The 20,759-nt window shown below is 32.8% G+C and overlaps 1 protein-coding gene across 1 annotated transcript; it reads right to left on the bottom strand.

Moving 5' to 3' along the window:
* Positions 1–16,673: 16,673 nt before the first annotated feature.
* On the bottom strand, positions 16,674–19,223 carry LOC108909107. Its single transcript, XM_018713340.1, has 3 exons — positions 19,090–19,223; positions 16,961–17,069; positions 16,674–16,849 (listed from the first exon to the last, which is right to left on the bottom strand). The coding sequence occupies exons 1-3, from the start codon at positions 19,176–19,178 to the stop codon at positions 16,706–16,708; spliced, it is 342 nt and encodes a 113-aa protein (XP_018568856.1). The 5' UTR covers positions 19,179–19,223; the 3' UTR covers positions 16,674–16,705.
* Between the last annotated feature and the right edge of the window lie 1,536 nt (positions 19,224–20,759).

Here is a 20,759-nt window from a genome sequence, read left to right as displayed (position 1 = left end):
ATTTCGTCTAATCCATTTATATAGCACAAAAAGAAAATTATCTACAAGGAATTTTAAGTGTACACTCTGAGATAATGACGGTACAAATAATAAAAAAGAAACGTTATCATGCCGTACATAAGGGGGTACTCAAATTTAATAAAAAATGATGTAAGTCCAAGAGCTCAGTTAGACAAACAACAAAATAGCAAAATCTTTATAATTTTGTACAGGGTGTTTTACACAGTTTAGCAAATTTCAAAGGACATTTTCTCGATTTTTTTAAAAGAAACACACGGTATATTATTTTATTTGGGGATTAATATGATACATGTTTTGTAAATGATACCCTATGCCTAAAATCACTATTTTCGGAAATATTTGCACTTTTCTAGCAAAACCCCTTTAATTTTACAAATTTTACTTTTTATTACTCTAGTAGGCCATGAGTTTGATATAAAAGAACAAAATCTGCAAGTTTACTGTTGTTGTTTAATTGTCAGTAGTGTAAACTGCTGGGTTGTAGGTTTAAAAATACTCCAAAATGAACTTTTCTCAAGCAGAAATGGTTGATATGATTTATGTATTGGGCGCAAGTGATAAAAATACTTTATTAGCAACACGAATTTATCATCAACGCTATCCACAGAGAAGGCAGCCCAGTGTACGAACTTTTGGAAAAGTAAAGGATCGTTTTGATAATTCCGGTACTGTAGCTTATTGTAAACATGTTAGGAAAAAAAGGACATTCACTGAAAAAAATTAATTAAACGTTCTTTTGGCTGTCACTAAAAACCTTCATATTAGTCAACGAGAAATTAGTATTCAAATAGATATTGGAAGAACATCCGTTCAAATAAAATTAAAGGACAATAAAATGCATCCATACCATGTCGAATTATTGTAGGAATTAAGTGACAAGGGTTGCAAAAGACGATTAGAGTTTTGCAAGTGGGTTCAAAGAATGGTAATGTCAACCGACATAATTATCATTATTTTGCCACAGAAGACCCGCATTTTGTGAGAATGCACTCACTCAGATTAAATTTAACGGAAGACACTTTGAACATTTAGTTAGATAGTTAAATTGCTTATTTAGTTAGTACCTATTTATATTTCTTTTCTTTTTATACTAAGTATTTAATTTATTACTAACACTTCTTCGATTCTTTTTATTTGTAGTAATTCCTTGTTCTTTTTAAATTTTGTTAAAATCTACATTCAATCATTAAATTTAGCATTTTTCTGTTGTTTGACTAACTTACTAACTTATTATTTTGAAAAAATATACATTTTTCCATCCGGCCTGACAACTTTTGTATTTGTGATTTTCTATGGTTTTTATCAATATCTTTTTAATTACCATCAAGTTAGCCCCGGACAAAAATTTGCAAAAATTAAAATGGTTTTGCTAAAAAAGTGCCAATATTTCCGAAAATAGTGATTTTAGGCATCGGGTATTATTTACAAAAGTTGTAGGTAATTAACATATTAATCCAAAAATAAAAAATGTCCTTTGAAATTCGCTAAACTAGGGCTTATGTGTAGAACACCCTGTAGAAAATTATAAAGATTTTGCTATTTTGTTGTTTGTCCACGCCTTTGGTTCGCATGACAACAAAATATTTGTTCTTAATTACTGATATTACCTACAAAGTGGATAGATTTACAGAACCCTGTCCCAGCGAAAATTATCTTTTTTCAAATAACTTGGCATCGCCTCATCGAATACAAAAAACAAAGACATCGCTGGAAAGAGAATTTTCTTTAAAATACAAATTTGGAAAAATATACAGAGTGTTCCATTTAAGAAAAACCATCTTAAAGATTCTCCGCCCTAATGCATCACCCTGTATAATTCAAAATATTTTTAAAATGTGAACTTTTTTAAGTACATCACTCCCATAAAATATTTCTTTTAAAATCTCTGTAATAAGGGAGATATTGGACTTTGTCACACTATTGGGCCACCCTGTATTTATGCAGAATAGATGTACGAATAAAAGTGAATGAATTCAATACTGATTATTATCTTTGTAACCTCTCAATTTGTGTATAACAGGGCACTTGAAAATGACAAAAAGATAACAACGGTGTTGAATAATTATATACCTACGTAACACGAGTATGATATATTTCAGGAATAATTTATGAGAGAAAACTTATTTATATCTCAATGGAAAACGATATTTGTCACTGTGATTTTCTAAAAGATTACTTTTTAAAACTGTTTCCGTCAGTTTGCTGTTGATATTTATTCATGATTTATGTTTTATTAAATTTAAATTAATTAAATTTGACTTACAATTTGTGTTGAATTAGAACAAAATAAAAACAACGTTATACGAGTTCCTAAACATCTAACACTCAATAATTTCACCACCAATATAAAGAAAAGCAATAGACTCCGCAAAAAGAAACTATTTATGTAATCCACCGATAACATTCTCCGGTTAAAAGCCAACGATGATGAATGCGGCGAGCAATCTGGCCTTATTTTTGAAACATTCGGCTTGGCAAGTAAAAATTCCGTATGAAAAAACAAAAACGGGCGACTAGGGGGTAAATAGATGATGAATGGACATTTCCTTGGTACATTTCACACGACATTTGAAGGGGATGGAGCGAGTATTTTTTTGCTAAAACGCGCGGAAAAATCTGATCCACATCTGAGTATACTTACGGACTTACAATTTTAAAGTGGCTTCAAGTGTATTTTTATTAATTCAATAATAACAGATATTTACTTATTCTATCCGAATAAGTAAATTATTTATTTACTTATTTCAATATATTTCTTTCTATCTATAAAACGTATAGTTATAAAATTAAGTTACATTTAAGACGATTGAGCAACCCAATAATGCACTATAAAGGAGGTAAATTGAGGACGATTTTGCGCCCGAGCGAGTCTCTGATGAGTTATTCAAACTTACTCTGGACAATGTCAATTTCAAAAATTTCGATGACATTATTGTAGTTACAATTCCAGATTCTAAAAATGGTATGTTGCGTTTACAATTACTTCTCGTCTGGGTTCTGTTTCTCACCCAGAAATTGTCAAGAAATATACCAAGATTAGATTGGAAATTGAAACTGAAATTTCACGCTTTTTTATGGGCTATCAAGTAGGTAGATGTTATAACCAACCGGTCGGCAAGAATACCCTTTCTATGATTCCTAATAAGATTGCACAGTTTTTGAAACTAGAACATCATGAAACATATACAGGCCATTAATTCCGAAGAACATCGGCAACGTCGTTTATAAAAAATGTAGCCATAAATAAATTACACATCTCTTAATTTAGTTTTAAATCTTCCCTGATCCTCGATCCACGAAGTAAAAAACCATCTGAGTGTTATTTAATTTTTAATATAAGGCACTGCTAACCAAATCTTGACGAATTCTGTTCTAATTATTTCGATATTTATCTTTCCAAAAATGGAACAAAATGCAAAACAGATTACTTTTAAAATAATTATTACATACTTAGGCTCAGAACGACTCATGGGTTGGAAATTTCCGATCAGACAGTTAGGAATAGATTGAGAGAAGCAGACTTGAGACCAAGAAGACCTGTGCGAAAACCTATTTTAACTTCGTATCACTTAAGGTCTCGTTTACATTTTGTACGTGAGCATGTGGCATGGCAACTTCGTTATTGGAGACCAGTACTCTTCACAGATGAGTCACGATTTCGTTTAAGTCGTTGTGATGGTCGAGTACGTGTATACCGACGTCCATATGAAGGCCATTCTTCAGTTACCATACAAGAAGTCGAAAGATTTGGTGGTGGGTCAGTGATGATTTGGGGCGGAATTAGTCTTGATGAAACAACCGATCTTGTCATAGTTCCGCTGAACGGCACATTGATCTCATTCCAGAAGATCATGTTATACCAGCCGCTTATGGTATAAGGCCAAATTTTCTGTTTATGCAAGATAACGCAAGGCCACATACTGCGATTATCACCATGAACTACCTTCAACATCACGGGATTCAATCCATGGATTGGCCTCCGCTAAGTCCTGATCTAAATCCCATCAAACATCTGGAGGCGACCAGACCCACCTCAGACTCTGCAACAGTTAACAAATCACGGCAGCAACGGTCTCCGAGGTACAGTTAGCGCCACCCAAATGTGAATGGATTTTGGTTGTTATGGAAATTTCATCTGGATTTTATCGTAGTAAATCAGACTTTTTTTAGTGGCGTAACACAGAGAGGGTATTATGATGGATAAATTTCGACCAAGGCATTGTCTTCATTGTCACTGGAAACCTTCCCGACACATTGCCTGATAGGTCTTTGTAATTTTTGTTCTTCTTGCCAGCGTATATAAAATATATACTGACATTTAAATCTGACATTTAAATCAGCAGCCACTTCGGTCAAAGACCAATTATCTTCTAATTTGGCTATAGCCCTAGCTCTTTGTGCCTCAGTTAAATGCTCCGGCATATCTGGGCACCCACCTGGGCACTAGGTACCTCGGAGACCTTTGCCGTGATATTCCCGTTCAGCGACTCCAAAAACCTCAGAGTAGCAAAATTGAACTCATTTCCGTCAATATTTTCCAAGTTATAAATTTTTCATATTTTAACTCTTCGAGATGCAATTTTAAAAATGCATTTTTCTTATGCATCGATGTAATTTTCGTTTTTCATCGATAACATAGGGTCACAAACTATCTGGACGCTCTAACGAATCGAATGCAAAAAACTGCACCACGATCCCTCTTACTGCACAGATTTCAGAGGTAAGGCCGTTTTTAGTGCTTTATTTTCTCGACTATCAGTAAGGATTTATTCCGAAAATGCTTAAATTTTAAACTCCAAAACAATTGATGTAATCGCGTTGACGAGAAAGGATTTTATACTCCCATTGTGTACCCCTTTTCCAATCAATTCGAAGTAAATACAAATCATAGACCTGAATCCGACCTACTATCGAAAAAAGTGTTTTTATTCATCGTTGGAATGTGAAGCGCACTGTCAGCCTGGAATGTCATTAAATCTGCTCGATGATCGATCTGAAACACCGCTATCGAATGTCAGGAGAGCAAATCTATGCATGTATGGTAATGGCGATATATCCCCGGTTCGTATTGTCGGAATAAAGTTTATCCTATCGAGAAGCTTAGCATGTATCAGCGATCCCAAATCTGGAATACCAAATGAGAGCCGAACTCCAGAGAGACGAACTTACAACGTGCGCATAACTTTCTGGGTTTTTGTTGCTCGTTACGCGGGAAATCCTCCGGCTTCTTATGAAAGCAACTATTTTTACGGTTTGTCACCTTCGCGATCTCCAGGTGAGATCAATTTCGTAACTGGGACGAGGAAGGAATTGTAAGCGGGCGATGAGGGCGCACACTTTGGCGCGTCACACGAAAGTTAACCATAACTTCTGAACTCGGTAGCGGGAGTTAAACAAGATAAAAACACCTCGTTTTAACATGCCGGGGTGTGACCGGAATTCGCGAGGGTTCGTCTTCGGGACGTTCAAAGGCGAAGCCAACAATGACGGGAAACAGAAAATGTTTTACTAAATTATTATTATANAAGAGCAGTTGTTTCCCGCAATATTATCAGTCTAAAAATTATTTAATCTAGTATCAACGCAAGTCTTGCTTTTATAGTACCTATGAAATAGCAGGTCGCTCTCTGCCAGTTTGGCGGTATTGAGGGTTAATTAAAATAATTTCTTTATCTACTTACTCTGACATTCTGCTTGCAAAATCCCCTGTTTGGTGAAGATCATACCACGGAACATCTTGATTTAATACCTTGCTTAAATATACGGACCGGATCTTATATATCTGCAAAGAAAAGTAATAAAAAAATTACTATTGAAGTATTCTGAAGTATGTTTAAAGAAAATGGAAATTAATTTGAATATTTTTAGATAACCACATCCTATATTATGTTGTATTTGAAAATTGTTGAAAATGGCAACAATTGGAATTAGTCCAAGACTAAAATTATTTATTTTTGATGGCCGAAATGCCTAAAATTCAAAAGTAAACAAACTACTAATTTAGGACAGACTTATCTAATCAAATATTGTCACTCTTGATATTATCAAATACATCTGAAAAAGGTCATACGATTTAACTAGAAATGGAAATTGAAATTGAAAAATGTAAGTATTTTTCGAGCCTCATAAAAGGGAAAAATTTCATTATTTATTGGCATACATTTTTCAACAAGGTATAACAACAAATAATATGAAAAAACGAGAATATTTTGCAAGGTAGACAACCAACAAACCTTAATAAAATCGAAATAAAATTAAATTTACGATTTATTTGTATTAAGCTTTATACAGGGTGTTAATGATAAGTTTTGCCAAACTTTAACGGCGTATTCTACCGATGAAAATAATCAAGTTTTGCTGTATAAAAATTTTTTATAGGACGCTTCCCTACGGAGATAAAGGGCGTTAAAAGTTTCAGATATTTGTATTAGGGGGAATTAAGTAGGCGAACTTTTTTGAAAAAAAATCGTACGTCACTGGTTTTTTAAACAATTTTTTATATTTTTAAAATGTAGATACAATCAATTTGTGGCCATAAAGTATTCTTGTAAAGTATTCGTAAAATTTACTGGTCTTTAGATAATTTTGAAATCAAATAAGAAGATACTTAAGTACACTGCCGGTCCTTTGAAAGTGGACGATTAATTTTTCTAATGTGATGTAGTCTACTTCTTACTATGAGTTTTTATATGTCAGTGTCATTAATAATTTGCATGGTAATTCAAGATGCCGCGTTCAACGGAACCAGAGAAAGTGAGAGCTATAACTTTACTTCAGAATGATTGGTCATTGCGGATGATCTGCATGTATGCAAGAACAGCATATTTAAACGCAAAGAAAATGAATTGCGGAGGGTCACGTACGTTATGTTCACGGAGGTGGACGTCGAAAAGTAAACACCACCTAAGAATAAATCCTTTTGACATGGCAGTAGCGGCTTCCTTTGAAGCGAATTTTCCTGGATCAGTGCGAACTGCAAGGAAGCGGGTGAAAGATTTGGAGCTGAAGAATTATGTGGCCGCAAATACAGTTGCTTTGACTCCCCAGTATAAAGAACAGAAGTTAGAGTTCTTTTGCGAGAATATTATATTTTCGGACGAAAAAAGTTTTCAGTCTTGTTCCGATGCTTCTGTCCGTGTCTACCCATCAGAGATTATGAGGTATTCGGAGCCTTATGTGAAACCCACACAGCGCAGCGATAGTTTCTCCATTAACGTTTGAGCTTGGATAAGCTACCAAAGTCCTGATGTTTGTTGTGACCATGCTATATCCTCAGAATTTCACTTTCAAGCAGGATAATTGTGCAATTCACACCTCAAGAGTTGCGTCAGAATGGTTCATTGATAACAACATCGATGTTTTACCTTGGCCCTCAAAGTGCTGGGGATATGTGGTGAAAAAATTTACGACAGAAACATCCGTCCAGTTAACGTCGAAGAACTTTGGGAGGCAATTGAAAACTCATGGGATAACATCACTGAGGATTATAACAAGAACTTTAATTTTATCAATGCCATGTAGATTGCAGTGTTATAGACAAAAATGGTGCTTGGACAAAATACTAATTTTACGAATCGCGGTTTTTTGGCGACGAAAAGTGTTTCATTTTTAGATCTCGTTGACGGCGAATGAATGGCGGTTAGAATGTATAATATATTTCAGTATTGGAAAAATAAATAATTTGCTACCTAATTTGGATTTGTTTTGCTCACTAGAACTAGTATGACAGACACACATTAAATTTGACATAATGACAGCCGATTTGAACCTCACATTTTCAAGTCAGCTTCACAAAGGCCAATTATAGACAATTTGCTTAAAAGAGTCGTCCACTTTCAAAGGGACGGCACTGTACCTATGTTGCTATTTACCATTTTCTATTGAATTCTATTTTGGAATAAGTTATCCATGAAAAAATAGGCCCTACTAAAAAATGTTTGAAACCTTTAACACCCTGTATCTCGGTAGAGAAGCATCCTATCAAAAATTTTTATAGGGCAAAAGTTGATTATTTTCATTGGTAGAATACGCCAATAAAGGCAAAGGCAAAACTTATCATTAACACCCTGTAGATATTTTTCAAAAAATATGGCAGATCTGATCTTGACAATCCCAGTTCCCAGTAAGAGTTATTTGTTGCTTTTACCCTTTTAATGAATTATTACATCAGATTAGTTACTTTTAGTCTTGTCACATACGAAGATTTGTTAAGTGCTTTTCTTGGCGATCATTCTGGTTGTGAATAACTGTACTAAGAAAATTACAATAAATGGGCTTGCTTAAAAAACAGGAAGAAGGTTCTCAGAATCTGTTATCTATTGGCACTTGTTGTTTGTATCTATTAGTGATATGTAGTACAAACGTAAGTTGTAATCACTCTTAATAATGCTTTGCAGATTCGTCGTCGAGTACACTTGAATACTGTTTTTGTTTTATTTCAAGATTGTAGGTCTGTTTTTCCATGTATTTACGTGTTTACAGGTTTAATTAAAGTAATCATTGTTTAAATAAAATTTATGTGTAATAATTTGTGCAATTCAGTGCCCTAAACCAATTTCTGTAAGAATTCAAGAAAATCGTAGAAAATGTATGGAATATTGTCTGAGGTTAAGATTTATTTGTGGCATTTTTTTTTCTTTATCTATCTGGTATCTTGTCACCTAGGGAAAAATTTTTAAAATTAATCAAATAGACCCTTGCGTCAAAAATATCAGTCAAGGGTTATTTTTGGAAAATAGTTTTGCCTATTAAAAAATCCCACACCGAAAAAATCAGACAAATACGAAAGACATATCACTACATGTTTACCTACCTCGTTCTTCAGAAAGTTGTCAATGTTTCGAAAATATATCTGTTTTCATCTTCTGAACTTTAATGACTTTTATGATATACACTATTGGACAAAAGTAATTACCAATTTTGCATTTTTCATTTTTTTATCAATTTAAAATCGGGGGATGACAAGAAATAAACTTTTATACGAATGAATGAATAAATCTTAAATGTAATTGTCGCCCATAATAAACAGAAAAAAATTATACGTCAGTGTATTAGGTATTATTATTGTTATTATGTATTAAATATTAGGTACTGGGTTATGAAGTAATAGGACAAAAGTAAAGCAACATTATTTAATTAACAAAAAAATCTGACAAATCTGTTAACAACAACTAAATAATCCCAACTTAAGACTTAATTATTAATAGTTGATTGCATAAACATTATTTGCAATAGCTTTTGCACACTTGGGTATGGACAAGATCAACTTTTGGATAACGTTTTCTGGTATACTTTGCCAAATTTCAATTATTCAATTATTTTATTCTGTAAAGCTTCTTTGTTTCTGAATATTTCTGTCCTTATCTTCCTTTCTACTTCTTCTCACAAGTTCTCAATGGGATTTAAATCAGATGATTGTGATGGCCAATCCAAAACTCGTACATTATTGCCACGAAACCAATCTTTCACAAACTGCGAGGTATGCTAGGGATCATTGTCCTGCTGAAATATGAATTTCAGAGGCATTTCCTACTCTGCACACATCTCTATACACAAAACAATCCATAATTCCATCAATGAAATGGATAGCACCTATTATGTTTAAGGAAAAACATCCCCATAAAAATACAGTTCCACCGCCATGCTTAACAGTTGTTGTTACATAAGCAGGATTGAATCTCTGATTTATGGGTCTTCTTACGCGACGCATACCATCAGAACTGAAAATATTGTAACGTTTTTCATACTTTTTTCCAGTCATTTTCAGTCCAAGTCAAATGAGCTCTGGCAAACTCTAGCCTGGCAGCTCTATTCCTTGCAAAAATTAATGGTTTCTTGGTCGGCCTTCTACAAAAAAGCTTCCCCTTGACTAACCTTCTACGAACTGTGCGCTCACAAATGTTTAAATTTCCAAAATAATTTTTTAGGTGACGAATAAGATGTGTGTTATAATTCCAGCATTGCTCATAGAGAGCGCCACTTACGACCAATTTGACCGAAAATTTAGTTAATAACTTTTTACCCTGTATGTCTAACATGAAACTTGATTCAAAACCTGAAAGAGCAATCATTTTTCTATTAATTGTGAATTCTTGTTTCATTTCGGTATCTCGATCCGTTTTCGAGAAAAATCGATTTAACGAACACTATGTTTTGAAAATACGAGAAATTAAAAGCGAAACAAATCAAGTGTTTCTTCGTGTTAGTACAACAATTAACAATAAAACAAATGAAATCCGTAATAATGATTTAAAGTCAGGGTTCGAAGAATCCACCGTTAACATTTACACACTTTACACAACGTTTTCTGAGAGATCTTCAAGTTTGAAACAGCATATTGGGATTGCGTTTGACTTCGTTGGCAGCGATTTGTATTTTTTGCCACAACTCTTCACACGAACCAGTAGATTCTTCCAAATAGAAAAATGAAGAGGATCGAAGTCCGGACTTCTGGGTGGCCAAGTAAAAATGTTTCCACAGCTTGAAAAAGTTCCACTTAATTTAAGAAGAGACATATTGTTCATGCACAACGGAGCTGCACCGCATTTTTCTTGATCAGTGCGTGCATATTTAGATGCAGTTTTTCCAAATCGCTGGATTGACCATGTAAGCATTTTTGCTAGGCCATCCAGAAATCCGGACTTCAATCCTCTTGATTTTTCTATTTGGTCTCGAATGAAAGATATAGTTTACAAAGAATCTATAGGCTCGTGTGAAGAGTTGTGGCAAAAAATACAAATCGCTGCCAACGAAGTCAGACGCAATCCCAATATGTTGTTTCAAACTCGAAGATCTCTCAGAAAACGTGTAAAGTGTATCAGTGTTAACGGTGGATTCTTTGAACAATTACTTTAATTCATAATTACGTATTTTATTTGTTTTATTGTTAATTGTTGTAATAACACGAAGAAACACTTGGTTTGTTTCACTTTTAATTTCTCATATTATCAAAACATAGTGTTCGTTAAATCGATTTTTCTCGAAAACGGATCAAGAAACCGAAATGAAACAAGAGTACATAATTAATGGAAAAATGATAGCTCATTTAGGTTTTGAATCAAGTTTCATGTTAAATATACAGGGTAAAAAGTTATTAATTAAATTTTCGGTAAAATTGGTCGTAAGTGGCGCCCTCTATGAGCAATGTTGAAATTACAACACGTATCTTATTCGTCGCCTAAAAAAATATAGTTTCACAAATTTTCAAGTTCCTAACCCACATATTTTCAGGATAATCGCAAAAAAACGATTTAAAATTTTAACTTTCAACACCCTGTATTTCCGAAACTATCAACTTTCGGATAAGGCATGTTTACGCCAATGGTCACCATTTCACGTGTAGTCTCTTCAGCTTTCGACTTTCCCGTTGTTATTGAATCACCCTGTATATGTATTTAAAATTTAGTATTAATATACGAATTCAAGACAAATGTAGCATATTATAAACAAACTTATGATTTCTTGAAAGAAAATTGTAGCAGGGTACAGAATGGCGTAGGTGAGAATTAGCACGATAGATGGAGCTACTAAGTATCAAATATTTATTTTAAATGATGCCTATTTTTAAAGTAAGAAATTATATTTCTGGGTAGAAATTTAAAGTATTTAAATAAATAAATAATCTTCTTGAATGAAGAAAATATTTTCTTGCGTATATATAGGGTGGTTCCGAGATAGTAGGCCAAAATTCCTGAAGCAAAAATATTGCGATTTAGTCGAACTTACCTTAGTCCAAAAGTTGATAGTTGAAGACATACAGGCTGTTAAATGTAAAATATTATTTTAGTATTTTTTCATTTGTTCCCTAACAAATGCAAATATCCTCATAAAATTTTAGGGTTTGGAGTTCTATAAGTAAAGGAATTGAAATCTGTTCACATTTTGGTTAAAATTCATAGAGAGCAATAGCTGCAGTAGATTGTATGTGTTAAAAACAACAAAACTTTTTTATACTTTAAGGTATCTTTAGTATCACATTCTTATCTTCCAACTTTTTTTACACAAAAAAGGTATCCTTTATGAAACTAGCTGTCTCCCACCGTTTTCGAGATATTTGGGTTTGAAACTTCCAATGACGTTGAATTAAATTACAATTAAGTACCTACCTATTACTTGGCTGGTAAGCAATATGGCGAGAATAAATCCTTTTATAATACTCGACGGAAGAATTTATACAAACCGCCTTTTATGGCAAAAAATATTGGTCAAAGATCATATGCTTATTTGGCTATAAAATTACCTGATGTCTTGAAAATTATTAAGTCATCAAATTATACTTTAAAAAGGAAATTAAAACTATATATATATTAGAAACTCTCAGACAACTAATTCATAGCTTTACAGAAACCAGCAATAATTAAATGAGGATATTTTATGTGTATGTGTGTGTATGTATATATGTATTATGTATGTATATAGTTATATATGTCAGTGTATGTACAAAATAATTATGTCAATATATGTCTAAATTTTTCTTAAGTTTATTAACTGAGTGTACCATACGATGATATATGATATATTGTATGTTAATATTGTATAAAATATTGTACTGTATTGTTGTTCTCGAAACAAGTTATTACTTATCGAGTATATGTTTTATTACTTCTTTATGCTTTTTCTTGGTATTAAGATTAGATTCTAAAACTGATTGTTGTATATTGTTGGAAAGGATGTAGCATAGGTAAATAAACATTATTATTATTATTATTATTATTATTAATGATATAATATACCTAATTAAGTTTTTCCTATTCCTAACAGTACTGTTTGGGCTTGGTTGTTATGATTTTAATTTGTTATTTGATATAATATTACTTATTTGTTCCGACTGGTACAACCTTGATCGTGATCGTGTGCAGACAAGGGACGGATGAACCGACCTTTTTTTTTGTGGTTCAGGTGCACCTACCCCGATTTTGAACTATGTGCACTAAACTATGTTCAACAGGTGCGCGGTTCGCTCTACACCTCCCTAGAGTAGACTACAATGGTAATATACATATGACCATTGAAAGTATACGAAACGCAGGGCAAGTATAGTTCTTCGGATATCAGTTGAATCTCATCAAAAAAAAGACGGCACATGTAAAAANGACAATTACAAAACTTTTCTCATTAGCGTCGTCTAGCGTTGCGCAGGAAAATATTATTATTATTATTATTACTATTATTATTATTATTATTATTATTATTATTATTATTATAAATTTAGCGATAAGTTTCTTAAGTTTGGACGAAAATCAAATAATTGACGTTTTCCATTTGTCTTATTGCTGTCATTTGTTTGCTACTTTCCATTGAGTATTAGTCGTACTAATTAAAATTACACCTTAGTTTATAATTGTATGTACATAAATGTGAAATAGAATGTCGAGACTTCCGTTTTTGGGGTTACATGAAAGCAGTTGTTTATGTATAAACCATAAACATCTGGGAAGAACTTTGGCAGCAGGTTTTAAATGCTGCAGTCATTTCGTGTTAAGGATTTATACTTTAAATAATCTGCGACAGCTAGCGTCCTCTATGAAATATAACCAAAATGTGAACAAATTTCAATTCCTCTGCCCAAAGAACTCCAAATCCCAAAATTTTGTGTGAATACTTGCATTTATTAAGAAATAAATGAAAAAAAACTAAAATAATATTTTACATTTAACACCCTGTATATTCTTAACTATCAACTTTTGGACTATGGTAAGTTTGCTTAAATCGCAATATTTTGGCCCATTACCTCGGAAGCACCCTGTATAAACGTGCCATACCTTAAAATCAAATGTTGTACATTGTACATTTGAAGCAAGAATTTTGTTTTGAACGTTGTAGGATAAATGAGCTCGATGGGGCGGGGTCGAGCGGGACTATCGCCTTTACCCACACCATTCTACAGAATGGCATGGGTACAGGCCCGGATGTTCACGCCATCTTCAACTTGACAGCAATAGCACGGCTTGTTTTACATTTCGATTTCAATGATTCAAAGTGTCAGTTCTTACTGAATACCACACGTGCATAAATAATACCCATTCAAAACTCCGGATATAATTTAAATTAATAAGTAAGGTAATATAGGTGGAAATTAAAAAAGTTCAAAAATATAGAATATTACTGTATAATATGATATTAATACTTCAGCAACTACGGTATTATCCCATCAATAAATTTCAAAAAAAAAGTTTTTTTTTCATTAAATGAAATAAAAAAACATGGAAATTATACCTTATTTTTTTGTAGTGGTTTCTAAGACGATTTTCCTTTATTTTATGGTTTCTCACTGTACGGTCTGCAGCAGTTTGTGTCTGTCTGAAAACATGAGTATGTGCCAAAGTGGTCATCAATCACAAAGAAGATTGAAAGATTTCGTATCGCGAGAGACGATTAACGATGTGTGAATGTTCGAAAGTTATTTACATATCTCTGGTATTGGTATCGATTAGTCCAAATAAATTACAAGTATGAACGTCTTTGAAAATTTCCAATGTAAATTTAAACAAGTAAAACAGTGCGGAATAGCTCGTTTTCCGTATATGCGTTTATAAGTAAATAATCAAATACCGTGATATCTCTTGTTTACCTTTGGTAAATATTACAGATTTGTTACCATTTATAGGAATAGGAAGATATGAGGACTACTACCTTCGTGAGCAAAATATAGGCAGTTGAGTGATATTGTTTTCAAATGTTTACTATAAGTCTTAATCTTTTTTATTTTTAGCTGTACAAAGCGTTGTTCATCCGCTTCACTTTTTGATGCACTATTTTCAGTACCAGCATAGATTAATGCTTAGTCCATATAAAAATGCGATTTAAGGGCAAGTCATCTCATCTCTCTCGCATACCTATCTGCTTATTAAGGCGGGGTACATTCTACAAATGACTGTGTTAGTACTACTACGGAAATTTTGCTAATGTAAATTAGTTAGTAGAATTAGTAGAAAATACAGTTTAGTATCAGTAGTCATATAAGCAACGGTCTATGAAAAATAGATGTGGATGAATGTAAAATATAGCGAACGACAAACAGCTTTTTCTATTGAAAAAGAACTTCCAATGTCGGGAAAAGTAATTCGAGCTATTTATAAGAAGTTATTGAAAATATAAGAAAGTTGATTTTATATACTGATTATTTCCGACCTCTTTCAAAAAACAACAGATACGCCTTTACATAATGAGGCCCAAATCAACTGTCAGGACTTTTTAGATGGACTTACAAAAACTCGTATTTTATTTCGTCACTATGTTAAATTACGGTTTAAAACTTAACTTTTTGAAATGCTACCAAGAAAATGATAATTTCTAAATAAAAAAGTAATTAAAATGAATTTAATGAAATATATTTTAAATCAGCTTCACATTGCAAACCCCAGAATGTTAATGAAACTACTTTTGTTTCTCTAATAGCCTGTATAATAACGACGAATATTCTTAGCAAGGAATATGTCAAACTGGGTAGAAAATATACATGCTTTTCATGAATAGATATCGATCTATTGTTAAAAATGTAAAAAGGTACAAAAGCATCTTCGCCTTCGAAAGAGTCATTCGCATGAAGTCACAACAACACTGGGAAAGAGAAATCGGCATAAAAATTGTTTATTTCAAAGAAATATACGTATTATGGAGTAAGTACTTGACTTCATCTTTACCTAACTTTAGAGTATTGAGGCCTTCAAAAATGGAGGAATTAAATGAAAACAATAATTTAGTACCACTTTTTATTTTATTACAGCTGTTCAATGTTCAAAATGGCTCCCATTAACCATTGAATGCCCAATTCGGTGTTCAAAGTTATCAATTACCTACATTTTGAATAACATTTGGTGTTTCGAACTTCTTCTCTGATAAGATTTTTCAATCGTTCTATAGTGTCTGGTCTGTTCACATACACTTTGCTTTGTAGATAACCCCACAAAAAAATCTAGTGGGGTTAAGTCAGGGGAGCCCATATCATAAATATCAATTTTATTAATAATTCTTTAAAATGAGCCATCGTTTATTGAAATCGATTAAGGCATTTAGAAGTTATGACAATTTAAAAATTTCAAGATGCCATCCTTCATACTGGTGTTGCTATGGTAATAACAAAAAAAGTTCAAACAAAACTTGTGAAGGGTTTGACAGTGTATCTAAAAAGTGTATTTTCAACTTAGGTTATATATAAGCGAAATTTCGAAAAAACGACAATTTTCTGTAATACTAAAGCAGTTGCGCCCCTTAGCGGTGAAGTTACAAGATTGAAAATTTTTTAAATCAATTTCTTTTGGCCGCATTTGTTTACCCCACGTGTAGTTTTCTATGTACAGCCGCTCCGTACCGTTAATGGATCACCCTGTATAGTTCTACATTTTTTTTCACCAACAACACTAAAAAATTCTACTACTTAAAAAAGACTTTACCTAATTCCAATGTGAAGATTGTATTAAACATATTATTATCTTGTAATATAAAATGGTGATTAAATAGTATTGAAGAGGTTGTTAATATTTTATAGCCAGCATGTGGCGATTTTATATTTAAAAATATGGGTAAAGTGATAATAAATCATGAGACTACATAAGCTTTAAACTGTTGTAGATATTAAAATAAACATTAATTATTTCCGTTAGTTTGGTAGATAGGCAAGAATATCAATATTTTTACAATAATTAACACATAAATACTTTCAATACGTTAGTTTATTATATGTAACTTATTCCGTATACACTTCAACTACCACATCAATTCCATTTTTAATTGTGGAGACTAGCTGAAGACTTACATCGCCTTCCTTTGAAATTCCAATGGCAGTTAGTGAAAGAACGCCTTTCGATTCACTAGCAGCGAATCCAGTCACCTACGACAAAAATCAAATATCGGTCAAGAACAACAAGTTATTATTGCGTTAGTGATATTTTACTATACTCTCCCCGTCTATCAAAAATAAATATTAAAAGTCATCACTTACCAATATACAAGTGGGGACTTTTCCCTCTGTTTTCAAATCAATCTCTTTCGAAACTCTTCCGAATAATGGTTTATCTCCATGTACAACACCGTTATAGACCTGTTCCTTTCTGCAAAAAAAATCGATAAATTTCAAAATTTTAAGTGCTTTTTTAATAATAATAATAAATTGTCTTTATTGAATCCTCATATGTCAATACATTAATTGAGCATCATATAATAAAAAAGTTAATACAATTCATCTTGTGAGTAAGGCTTAATAGATGCAATCTCTGAGTGTTTACAAGGTTAAGATAACCGTTATTTCGAATTAAGTATCTCACCCTTCGATCTGACACCGTACGCAAACCTAAAGCAACTGTTCTGAATGCTCTGTAAACGTATTATATCAGTACATAGTAGGGTTGACCCATAAACGCAATCACAATATGACAATCTTGAAAAAAATTAGAGAAACATATGTTAATTTTTAAATTCGAGCTCATTATACTCCTATGAGGGTAAAGTTGCTTTAACGTATTATAATATGAGCGACAAAGAGTATTATTACATGTTTAGTGAATCTCAACTCGTCATCAAACAAGATTTTTACAACTGTCAGCAACGTCTAGCACAGTGTTTCCCAATTTAACATTGATCTGAGATTTTACGCTGCATCTTTTCTTTTTGAGACCAAATACTAAGACCTTGGACTTATTCGGATTCAATTGTAAGCTGAGAGTGGTTGAGATATTAAGTAATAATGTTAAATCGTTATTGATGACATTATTTGAAGAGTTTGCATCTCCTACAAGAAAACTGTAATAAACTTGTGAATCGTCTGCGTAATGATACACTCCACGGGTTTAAATATTTATAAAAGTCGCAATATATAAGGAAAACAGCAGAGGCTCCCATATGGACCCCTGAGGTACCCCATGAGCCACCGGCAAAGTGTTGGACATATTGAGTTATATATTGACATATATTGAGTTCACAACAACTTGTTGTGATCTCCCGGTCAGATAGCTACGAATGTAGGAGGAAGCGTGATGTCAAAGCCAAAATGAGTGAGTTTATCGCATAAGATATTGTGGTCCAAGGTATCAAACGCCTTGCTATAGTCTAAAATAATGAGACATGTGACTAGATCCTTGTACCTTTAAGGATTTCATCAATAATATGATCCAAGGCAGTAGTTATACTGTGCAGCTGCCTAAAGCCAGACTGAAAAGGTGGAATTATATTATTATCAAGAGCAAATGGTGATATTTGCGAATTTATTTAATCACTTTAGAAATAGTAGGCAAAATGCTTATCGGTCGAAAATGTGCCAGTTCAGATGGATTAGATAATTTTGGGGAAAGGAAGAACATTAGCATTTTTCCAAGCATGAGGAAAAGTAGATTTCAGAATTGATATATTAATAATGAAGGTGATATGATTTATAAGATGAGGTATAACAAGCTTGAGCATATTTAAGGGGAAATAATCCGAGGCAGTAGAATGACTTTTGATCATACTAACATATTTGACAACATCTTCAGTGCTAATAGTATGAAAATAAAAAGTATTTTGCGAAGGTGAGGCCAAATGATATTTTTCTAGAAGCTTATTCTGCTCAGGTGAAGGCAATAAAGTTGAAATACTGTTAAATAATTTATTAAAAGCATTAGAATCCTTCATGTTATCGGAATAGTCGAAAACGCGAGAATCAGAAAGAATATCAAGAGATCTCAGAGTATTCCAAATAGATTTACTATTTTTATTTTTTACGACATGTTCCAGTTAAGCCTTTTTTTCTCTACGGTAACACAATTTCTCAGTTCCTTATAATAAGTCGAATCTCTACCTAGCCGTGACTTTTTATGCCGAGAATAAGCCTTGTCCCTCAACTTAATCATTTCTCTGATGATGTCTGTTAGCCATGAAGCACGTTTTCTCGTTACTCTTGCAGTGCGAAGGGGACCATGCGTATTAAAAAGCTCATTCAAATTAAAATTTGGGAATTCGACCATAGCATCCACGCACCGCAAAGTGAATATATAGTCCCAGTTTTTTGATATTTTATTATTTTAATTTCAATTAGTTATTTTTATAATCGGTTAATCCCACTCGAACATAGTAGAATATAATAAAGGTAAAACTTACGCAGCGGACGGATCAGGACAGAATTCTGGACCAGCCAGAGCCTGGGCAACCAGAGCAACCAAAGCGAAGAAAACTACTTTTGAAAACATATTTCTCAAGTATTAATATGCTTTTGTTAAAACAAAATGTAAACTGTGATCACTAATTTCGTCTAATCCCTTTATATAGCACAAAAAGAAAATTATCTACAAAGTATTTTAAGTGTACATTCTGAGATAATGACGGTACAAATAATAAAAAAGAAACGTTGTCATGCCGTACATAAGAGGGTACTCGTATTTAATAAAAAATAATGCAAGTCCAAGAGCTCAGAGCAACAAAATTCATAGATTTATAAGAATGACTTGAGTTCAGTTCAGTTGTGAAAGGATTGTACAAAAAATGGATTTATTGGCCAAGTTATTTGAAAACATAAGATAATTTTCGCTGGGACAGGGTTCTGTAAATCTATCCACTGTGCAGTACTACCAGTAATTAAGAAAAAATATTTTGTTGGCATACGAACCAAAGATGTGGACACACAACAAAATAGTAAAATCTTTATAATTTTGTACAGGATTTCCTACACATAAGCTCCAGTTTAGCGAATTTCGAAGGACATTTTCTCGATTTTTTTAAATAAAACACAGGGTATATTATTTTATTTGGGGATTAATATGTTAAGTACCTACAACTTTTGTAAATAATACCCTATGCCTAAAATCATTGTTTTCTGAAATATTGGCACTTTTCTAGCAAAACCCCTTTAATTTTGCAAATTTTACTTTTTATTACCCTAGTAGGCCATGAGTTTGACATAAAAGAACAAAATCTGCAAGTTTACTGTTGTATAATTCAAAATATTTTAAAATGTGAACTTTTTTAAGTATATCACTCCCATAAAATATTTCTTTTCAAATCTTTGTAATAAGGGCAGTGGCGGCACGTGAACATTGATTGAATGTGTTCTGCTTAGGGTTGTTACATTTGTTGAATTGAATTCCGGGATATTAAGTACCCGGAGAGTCTCTAAATGACGCCGCAGGCGAAAAATTTTAAAATTTTCAAGGTGCGCATTTTCCTGGCACTTCTGAATTTTAAGGAGCAATCCATTTATACAAAAATACAGATTTTCACAAGAACGATTTTTGAAATTGATACCTTTTTGAAATATTTATTCTTGAATTACCTGCTGACGATATAAATAAATTGGAATAAACTAAATACATATATTTTATTAAATTATTGACTATTGTTTATAAACAAAAAGATCGTTTGTGAAGTTTACCAATGATTCAACGAATTTTAATTTTCCTCTCCGTGTTATGATTTTATCTTTATTTTTTTTTATATATATGTACATATATTATATTCCGGGAGATTATACGTGCAAATCCGAAATCCGGGACCCTACAGCTAATTCCCGGTACAATCACAGAAAATCCCGGTCATACCCATGTGGCTAGATGTTCTTTTAATATGTCGTCCAGATTTGCACTAAAATTCATAAGTCCACGAAACACATTACACGGGTTGTCCGAATTTTCTGTCTCGTCGTGTCCGCGAAGTGCTAAATCGAAAGCAACGCAAAATGTTTTGCAATCTATGATTTTAGATAATACATACCGATTTTTCGTTACCTGTTCATTGAGTTTCCGTATATTATCCCAATAGCCAGAATCTAACTGAGT

The sequence above is a fragment of the Anoplophora glabripennis genome, unplaced genomic scaffold (genome assembly GCF_000390285.2).
Source record: "Anoplophora glabripennis isolate ALB-LARVAE unplaced genomic scaffold, Agla_2.0 scaffold375, whole genome shotgun sequence".
In the NCBI taxonomy this organism is placed as follows: domain Eukaryota; kingdom Metazoa; phylum Arthropoda; class Insecta; order Coleoptera; family Cerambycidae; genus Anoplophora; species Anoplophora glabripennis.
Note: the sequence above shows the minus strand (reverse complement) of the source record. Positions and strands in the feature narration are given on the sequence as shown.

What these genes read in the sequence shown, in the direction of transcription:
- LOC108909107 (XM_018713340.1), bottom strand. Translation starts at nt 19,178, where the DNA reads ATGTTTTCAAAAGTAGTTTTCTTCGCTTTGGTTGCTCTGGTTGCCCAG. An exon ending in TGTCCTGATCCGTCCGCTGC is followed by an intron (nt 17,070 to 19,089) that starts GTAAGTTTTACC and finishes TTTTTTTTGCAG; the next exon opens with AAAGGAACAGGTCTATAACG. An exon ending in AAGTCCCCACTTGTATATTG is followed by an intron (nt 16,850 to 16,960) that starts GTAAGTGATGAC and finishes TTTTTGTCGTAG; the next exon opens with GTGACTGGATTCGCTGCTAG.